Below are 10,000 nucleotides of genomic sequence, written 5' to 3'. Positions count from 1 at the left end.
ATAGCACGGAGTATTTCATCAGAACTTAGAGAGTGAAGGAAATGGGGTAGGCCTTGACATCTGACAAATTGAATGATTGATTACAGGTTTAAATCTATGACGTCATTACGGGGACAGCGTGGCTCAGTGGTTTAGTCTTTGCTTCGTTCCCGGAAGGTACCGAGTTCAATCACCCACCGCTGCGCTGTGTTGCCTTGAGCAAGTCACTTCGCCTTAGCTGAATTTGCGGCGCTGCACTGCGGCTGACGCCTGGGTTATTCCAGTCTTCCCTTGGAATAGACCCTAGAGACAATTAATTTCCCAACTGGGATGAATAAAGGGAATTTTATTTATTTATTTTTTATAATACGTTTATTTCGTTTATTCAAAATGTCTTGTGTACTTTTCCACAATTGTGACCCTCCGTGTCAAAGCGGTATTATGTCGGGATCCACTCGGTTAGGGAAATTGAATTCTTTGCCACAAATATCAAACTTGGGTTTAATTTCTGTACGTTATGCTGGAGTATAAATAGTATTTCTTGCTTTACAAAAACTTCTAAGGTCCAATTTCTCATCATTCTATCTCTAAATTCACTTTTTGGGGTCTGAATCATTCCGACATAATACCGTTTTGAGACGGAGGGTCACAATTTGGCTAATCGATCGCTTCAAAGGGGTTGTTGTTGTTGTTGTTGTTGTTGTTTTTGTTGTTGTTGTTGTTGTTGTTGTTGTTGTTCTTCTTCTTCTTCTTCTTCTTCTTCTTCTTCTTCTTCTTCTTCTTCTTCTTCTTTCATTCAGGCCACAGCTTCAGGCTGAAGATTGTATGGCCGTCTTTTCAGTAACAAGGGTTTTTAGGGGGCAGCGTGGCTCAGCTGTCTTACCCGGAAGGTACCGAGTTCGATCATCCACCGCTGCGCTGTGTGGCCTTGAGCAAGTCACCTCGCCCTGGCTCAATTTGCGGCGCTGCACTGCGGCTGACGCCTGGGTTATTCCAGTCTTCCCTTGGAATAGACCCTAGAGACAAATTTCCCCTATGGGATGAATAAATATCCTGATGTATATAATATAATATAATATAATATAATATAATACAATACAATACAATACAATACAATACAATATAATATAAATAATATAATATAATATAATATAATAAATAATATAATAATATAATAATATAATATAATATAATATAATATAATATAATATAATAAATATAATATAATATAATATAATATAATATAATATAATATAATATAATATAATATATATAATATAATATAAATAATAATGCCCACATCTCATCCTCCCCCCCCCCCCCCCCCCCCAGTGTTTAATGACGGGCCTGATGTTCCACCGACCAAACGACCACATCCAATACCTCATCAACAGCCTGGAAAAGGTCAAGACCAAGGGTCAAGCCGACCTGACATGGAACATGTTTGTGGAGGTCCGATCAGCCAAAACACCCCTCCCCCCCATCACCCCGGACAACGGAAAGCGACCAGTGTCTCGAGGACGCAGCACACCCAAAGGTGATTTTTTACATCAAATTTCCAGAATATTGAGTTTATAATAATTCTTACCCTTACCAAGGGTCAGAAAATACGTTATTTTGAGTAGGAAAAAAAACTGATTTATTGGTCAGTGTCAGGCTGTTTTTTCCAAGGCCACGTTCTGTCTCCAGTTGTTATTTTTTTCTTTTCATTTCCTTCTATTTATTTATTTATTTATTTATTTATTTTTTTATTTTTTTATTTATTTATTTATTTATTTATTCATTCATTCATTTATTTATTCATTTATTGATCTATTTATGTCGGCTCCAGTGTAATTGTATCGACAAGGCACAGAAAAGAGCGAAGTCCACCCGATACTCGTTCTCACACAGTAGGCTAGAGACGATTCAAATTCAAATAGAAAACATAGAATAGAATATCATTGTACACATTCGACCTGTCTTGGCGCCTTTGGCTTTCTATTCATGCGATTTAGGCGCCTCGGCCACCTCTTCTATCCTCTATGTAAGATACCCCCCCCCCCCCCCACCTTCTGCCATAATATATTCATAAAATAATGAGTAAAAAGAAAAAAAAAAAGTAAAATTATGATATACAAATACAATATGAATGTTTACGATGGTGAAATGTTTATTTTACAGAGATCGTTTAGTTATAGATGGAAGGCAACGTGCACATATTTGCAGGTCCGATAACCGAGCGCTTGAATTGTGGGCTGGAAATAACAATGTTGTAATAGACAATATTTTATTTCCTTCATCACAACAATGGGCCCCTAACAATGTGGGTTATCCGACCTGTATATAAGTACACTTCGATGGAAGGTAATATCAAAATATATACCCATTTCTATATAATGTGATAATAATAATATTGATATTTAATAGCACGTTGTATTGAATCGACGTGTACTTATTCGCAGGTCTGATAACCCAATTCATTTTGGGCTCGTTGTTGTGATGGAAATCTCAAAAATTGACTCAAAAAATATTGTGTCCATTACAGCAATGTTAATCTAGGCCCATAAATGGGTTCGGATGTCAGACCTGCCTATATGTACACGTTGTGTAGAATGATTCAAGGCCGTGTAACTTCCATGTCCTTTATAATAGACATCCTTGTATCATTTCATGTTTGTTGAGTTATTGTGAAGAAGTCTTTTATTCCATAGTTGAGAATGACGAAATGCATGGACGTTGTAACTATAGCTTGATTTTGTCTGCTCCAATTCTATTCCCTGTCTGTGTACAAATCGTTGGTTATTGTTTCTTATTTTCTTTGTGTTATTTTTGTTCTTTGTGTTTGTGTGCGTGTGTGTGTGTGTGTGTTTTGTTAAGAAAAGAAATTGAAATATTTGGCCTGCATAGATTTCATAATTTCATAGTTTAAAACTGTGTTGTTGTTGTTTTTTTTTTTTTTTTTGTTGTTTTTGTTTGTTTTTTTTTGTTTTGTTTTGTTTCTATATTTTCGATCAAATATTATTTAAAACATTGATATAGCTATGATGATGATGATGATGATGATGATGATGATGATGATGAAGATGAGAGAAAACGCTAGGGGCTGCCTGAAGCCTGTGATCGTGAATATACTAACGAAAGAGTGAAAATGGAGAGGCTTCTTATGGGAACAATATAGTGAAACTCACATTTCATTCATACTGCAACCATCATTGAGTACAGACGATACCACCAGTTCTTTTGCACTTTACTTTATTATTTTTTTTCCACGTTAATTTGTGTATTGTTATGCTGACCAAGGGTTTTTACCCAAAACGTCCATTGTCTGCATTGTTCCCATAGGAAGCCTGTCCATTTTCACTGTTTCGATAGTGATGATGATAGAATTGTTTGTCGTCTCGTCCGACTGTGAATCGCATATTCATCCATGTTGAATTGTAACAGCCTTTGGTACAGATTTGGTCCTGTCTTTATACCACGTGTATGCTTGGTATGGACGACCTGGACATGGAGGTGTGTGGAGACAGCCATTCAAATGGGGCTGTGTGGTCTAGTGGTAGGACACTCGCTTTCGGATCGGAAGGTCCTGGGGTCGAGCCTGGCTCAGCGCCTAGTTAAGTCCTTGGAAAAGTCTCTTTACTCACATTCTCTCACTGTACTCAGGTGTAAAATGAGTACCTAGCCGTTGACAGCGTTGTCTTTGTCGGAAAAAAATTGTAATATCGCTTAACAGGCGTCATGTCTTGTTCTACATGTTACGTGTTGCTGTTGGTCAGGGACCCTTTGTAAAGCGATTTGAGCACGTTAAGTTGATATTGCTCTATATAAAAGCTGAATATAATTCGAAACTACTACCTCCTTCCTGTAAAATGTCTGCGTTAAACTCCGAATAATATCATTTCAATGATCAGATATGTGGTCTAGTAAGTGAGGTATGGCACTCGCTTTCGGATCGGAAGGTCCTGGGCTCGAGTCCTTGGAGAAGGCTCTTTACTCACATTCTCTCATCGTACTCAGGTGTAAAATGAGCACCTGGCCGTTAACAGCGTTGTCTCTGTCCGAAAAACATTGTAATATCGCCTATGTTCCGTCCTACATGTTAAATGCTGCTGCTGGCCTGGGTCCCCTTGTAAAGTGCTTTGAGCACATTTGGTGGATATTGCGCTATAAAAAAGCTAACAAAATAAAATGAACCCTGGCATTATTTCCGTTTCGAGATGACTGGCCACAACTTGTCAATCTTAAAGATTCACAGACGACAAAAAAAAAAAAAAAAAATCCCGACTTGAGCTTAAAAAAAACAAACAAACTTGATCTTTATAAAGCGCAATATCCACTCAATGTGCTCAAAGCGCTTTACAAGGGGTCCCTTACCAATAGAAACACGCAACATGTAGAATAAAACATGACGCCTTTTAGGCGATATTACACTTTCTTGGGCCAGAGGCAAAACTGTTAGCGGGCAGGTACTCATTTTACACCTGAGTACGGTAAGAGAATGTGAGTAAAGAGCATTTTCCAAGGACTCAACTATGCGCCACCCAGAGCCAGGCTCGAACCCAGGACCTTCCGATCCGAAGACGGAGTGTCGTACCACTAGACCACAAAGCCGCACTGTACCCGGGATCAATCTCGGTCCCTTTGGTTATAAAGCGAGTGCTCTACAAACTGAGCTATCGGGACCCTTTAACTCTTTCCCTACCGATCATTTTCAGTATTCTCCCAAAATGCCAGGCTTACCCAACAGAAAAATGGATTTTTTAAAAACTCAAACAAAACACTCTACAAAACAACTTTATGTCCTTATGAATCAAACAAAAATCATTCTTCAAAGTTTGTGACGTACAAAATATATCTGAATAGGAATAAATATGTATTGTGTGTCGTAACAAATGTGACGATTTTACTGCAGGTGGGAAGGAGACGGTTAAACGTGACTAGCCACAAATTGTCTTGTGACAGATTCACAGACGAGAGAATCAGCCCCCCCCCCCCCCCCCCCACCCCCCAAACCACAACATAACAGCCCGTTACCAACAAACAATGTAGAATATTATTATTGTTATTATTATGTTGTCATTTTCTTCTTGTCATTGTCAACAACCGGGCAGGCATGTCAGATATCTGGGTCTTGTTAGGTGCACGAGGGTTAAGGATTGTTCAAATTAAATTAACCGTTTAACCCTCTCCTCTCCGACCATTTTCAGCATTTCCCCAAAATGGCAGCAGGCTTACCCAGCAGAAAAATGGATTTTTTAAAACTCAAACAATCTCTCTACAAAATAATTTTATGTTCTTATTAATTAAACAAAGATCATTGTGATGTACAAAATAAATCTGAATAAGAACAAATATATATTGTGTCGTAACGAATGTGATGATTTTGGTGTAGGTGGGAAGGAGGTGGCTGATGACGAGAACGAATTTGTTACCCAGCGTCTCCAAACAGTATTATGCTGCGTGCGAACGCCATTATGGGTCAGATTTAACTTTGTTTTAATGGACAAAATTTTGAGTCCTTGGGAAAGGCTCTTTACTCATATTCTCTCATAATACTCAGGGGTAAAATGAGTACCTTGCTGGCTGTTAACAGCATTGTCTATGTTGGGAAAAAAACACAGCTTGTCATATCGTCTAACAGGCGTCATGTTAAGTGTTGCTGTTGGCTTGGGACCTCTTGTAAAGCGATTTGAGCACGTCTTGTGACTATTGCGCTATAAAAGCAAAAGCTCACGTCTATTTTTCAATGCATTGCTTATTCTTGTAACGGTTGTGTCGTTCATTTCAGTTGGTTCAGGCTATTTCTGGATTGAAAACCATTCAAGCATAGGTTCGATACCAGCCATTTTTCATTGATTGATCACTGGGGTGTGTGTGTTGTGTGTGGTTTATTGTATGACACAATGCTAACATTATATACATCCATATCTACACATGTGTTGTAAGCAACCAATCACAATCAATAACCAAACGTGTTCCATTCACGCCTGTGTGACGTCACAACACAAGACAAGACACGTCGTGTTCCCCCCGCCCACATTTCATCATTTCTCCCCTTTTTTCTTTTCACACCTTTTGATGCGCATTTCACTTTGTCTACGATTGAAATCTGAACACGTGTGTTTGAATGAAGAACGTTGCCAGACAAAGCAAGAAATGAAACACACAAGAAAAAAAAAAAAACATTCCAAAAAATCAGTCGACCTTGACTGGGGATCGAACCTCCAGACCTTCCGCGGGAAGTACTTTCCGCCAGACCTAAGAGACCCAGCTACCCGATAACTGCTGGGTGGTCAGCGACGGGGGTCAGAAAAAACCCAACATTCTCGACCGGGAGACCATCTTGGTCCCTTAGCGTGTGAGGCGAGTGCTCTACCAACTGAGCCATCGGGAACCCCTCCCCCCCTCTGTCTTCTTCTTCCTTCGTTTTTTTTTGTTTGTTTTGTTTTGTTTGTTTTTGGTACATTTCTTGCTGGAGGTTTTATAATAATATTTGTGATCCATCGTCTCAAAACGGTATCATGTCGGAACGAACCAGATGCTTAAAAGCCGAATTAAATGTTAAACTGGTCAAAAATATAAATTGTTGGCATTAGCACCCTAAAACATGGTGTCCATTCTCCTCAATAAAACATACAAACTCACCACAAGTCTGATATTTCTGGCTTTAAATTCAATTTTCAATATCTTAGCCATCCCGACTTAATACCGTTTTGAGGCGAAGGGTCACATTTGTCACTGTCTGTCTAGATGTCTTTGACATGCACTTTCATCTTGGTCACCTTCACGATTTGCACCTCACCATGATTGATGCGCTCTGCTACAATGCTCATCATTAAGTTTATTCCCCACATTTTGATATGGAAACATGTTCCCCACGCTGTAACGAGTTTATGGACGGTACAGCCAAACAGCTCTTATTTCATTCTCTCCTTTCCAGCCATTTTCAGGATTTTCCCCAAAACTTCACCACACCCAACTAACACAAAAATATATATTTTATCACTCAAACACAATAGTAGTAAGTTCTTGCGATAAATAATTTCTTTACCAAAACATACTCTACAACACACTGTGTACATTTTCTTTAAATTTCATGATGTACAATAGAAATTTGAATAAGAAAAATGTTGGTTGTATCGTGACAAATGTGACGGTTTTCCTATAGATAGTATGCGCTTGGCTAAGAAGTTCACAAATATTGCCATCCGGAAGTAAAACGGACCAACACACAAATCGGTGTGTATCCATGATCGTTTAGAGTCTGGTTAATACACAGTTTAGTGAGCATTACTCATAAACGCGGATGGCAAAAAGCAATAACAAAGACCCGAGTGACGTCATCTTCGAACTATCTATAGTTGATAAGGAGAGGGTTTTAATATTTTATATTTCTTTCTGTTATTATTTTAAAAAAAAACAAACAAAAAAACAAAAAACAAAACAATACAGACCTGCCTAATGGTAGGAATAATTCGTAAAATTACGACATTTTGTCTTCAATTTCAGAACTTCATTAGCTAGATGACGGAATGTCTAGGAAACGTTGTCAAAGAATGGACATTCTCCCAAAATGTAGAAATGTCGATGCGGATCGACAACGTTGCAAATCTATAATTCTCTTCTACTTAGTATCCTAACTTTAGAGCTTAAGATAGAGCTTTTATATAGCGCAATATCCACTAAAAGTGTTCAAAGCGCTTTACAAGGGGTCCCTGACCAACAGCAACACGTAACATGGAGAACGAGACATAACGCTGTGAGGGGATATTATAATTTTTTTTTCCGACAGAGACATCGCTGTTGACGGCCAAGTACTCATTTTACACCTGAGTACGGTGAGAGAATATGAGTAGAGTCTTTTCCAAGGACTCAACTATGCGCCGAGCGAGGCTGGAACCCAGGACTTTCCGATCCGAAAGCCTGTGTCATACCACGAGACCACATAGCCGTTTTCAGTGTCATAATCTGGTGGGGAGGGTGTGGAGTGAAAGGGAAATCATAATTAAATAGAATAATTAATGAATCGGGAAAAATAATGAATTGCAAACTGAAAAGCTTTGAACAACAAACACTAAATAAGAGCTGTTGAGATGAAGGCATTTGAAATTCTCAATGACAAGAAACATCCTTTTAAATATGAATTCCCTCTCCTAGCATCTGGCAGACGATAATTAGGGGAGACATTCCATATACAGGCGTCACTTTATTGACTTTTGGAAAATTTATAGTTGCCCACATTGAGTTAAATTTAAAGTTTTATTTTTTTCTAAAGAATCTGGACTGACAGGGTTAAAAATAGATTTTTCATATCTACAATTAGGGCAGAGTTTGTATTTTGATAGGGTTGGAACTCCCGGGACTCTAAGGCACAGCTGATAACGTAACCAGGATGACCACCCACCTTTCATTTATTTGACGGAATATTTTAAACTGTAAAAATAATGAAAACTTGTCGTTTTAGTGGCTCGATGGAGGTCCATTTGTGTCGGATAAATAAAACCGATTCCAGGTGACCACCGAAATGCACTTATCGTGATTGAAGTGCCGCCAGTATTTGGAATTTCTTCCATATTTACAGATAAAATGTCGGACAAGTAGAAATATATTTACATTCACCCTCTGCAATTAAAACAATAAATAAAGCTATGTTAGTACAATTTACAGATAAAATGTCGGACAAGTAGAAATATATTTACATTCACCCTCTGCAATTAAAACAATAAATAAAGCCATGTTAGTACAATTTACAGATAAAATGTCGGACAAGTAGAAATATATTTACATTCACCCTCTGCAATTAAAACAATAAATAAAGCCATGTTAGTACAATTTACAGATAAAATGTCGGACAAGTAGAAATATATTTACATTCACCCTCTGCAATTAAAACAATAAATAAAGCTATGTTAGTACAATGTTTGATCCATTATAAATAATATACTCACATGCCAAAATGTCTGGAACAACAGAAACTTCAATCCCAGAATGAATCACACCATTTGCGCGATAACGCGCTGAATTATCCAACTTGAATAAAATCGTCAAAATCTCAAGCAATACTGACTGCATTTGGAATGTGGACTCACTAAGTGTGTTGTTGTGTGTAAAACATAACACATTGGATGAACACGGTTGGATTTTATAGATAGTTCGAAGATGACGTCACACAGGCCTTTGTTATTGTTTTTGCCATCCGCGTTTTTGAGTTGTTCTCACGAAACTGTATTAACCAGACTATAAAAGTTCATGGTTACACAGAGTTTGTGTGTGGGTCCGTTATACTTCCGGATGGCAATGTTATGAGCTTCTCAGCCAAGCGCATACTATCTATAAGTCAAAATACGATCTTATCGACTTGACCACACGGCAAGACTAGGTGAGTTGTTTTCATTCTTTACGACAACACAATGACAATGGCAGAAACATTGGGCCAGAAACTCATTGGAACTGTACATAGAATGAAGTTGACGTCACTCGGGTCTTTGTTATTGTTTTTATTTTTATTTTATTTTATTATTTTTTTTTGTGGGGGGGGGGGGGGGGGGTTGTTGTCAATGTTTATGAGTAATTCTCACTAAACTGTATTAACCAGACGATAAAAAACGTTCAAGGTTACACATGAATTTTGAATGTTGTTGGCCAATAGGATTCAATAGTCGTAACGTCACTTCCTTCCTAATGACGCATTGTAACTAAATAACACTGGCTCTAAACTATCGGAACAATGGCGGACGCCCGTATGAAATATTTCTCCGGCTAGCATAGAAACGCTTCCAGAGGAAAAAAAACCACATAAATTTGATCATGTTTTGACTTTTACACATTCTGATCACAAGACATATGAAAAGTTCTAGCCAGCATGAAGAATAAAAAGGTAATGATTTTCTTTGTTTAGAACCAAGATGGCCGCCGTTGCCTGGCGGCGTGACATCAGACTACTGAATCCTATTACTTTCGGGTGGCAATGTTATGAGTTTGTTCAAGCGCATACTATCCATGGTATGGGGATTTATACATTGTTACTCCCGTCTTAGCG

At 38.2% G+C, this 10,000-nt stretch overlaps 1 protein-coding gene across 1 annotated transcript in view; it reads left to right on the top strand.

Annotated features, from left to right (window-relative positions):
• Window positions 1-10,000, top strand: part of LOC144980360 (uncharacterized) — a gene marked incomplete in the record, with an annotated part of 216,919 nt that overhangs the window by 3,242 nt on the left and 203,677 nt on the right. The window contains 1 exon segment of the mRNA XM_078928058.1: window positions 1,312-1,516. Coding sequence (XP_078784184.1) covers window positions 1,312-1,516 — 205 coding nt within the window.

The sequence above is a fragment of the Berghia stephanieae genome, chromosome 9 (assembly GCF_034508935.2).
Source record: "Berghia stephanieae isolate SIO BIC M18660-M18661 chromosome 9, UCSD_Bste_1.3, whole genome shotgun sequence".
Classification (NCBI taxonomy): Eukaryota; Metazoa; Mollusca; class Gastropoda; order Nudibranchia; family Aeolidiidae; genus Berghia; species Berghia stephanieae.
Note: the sequence above shows the minus strand (reverse complement) of the source record. Positions and strands in the feature narration are given on the sequence as shown.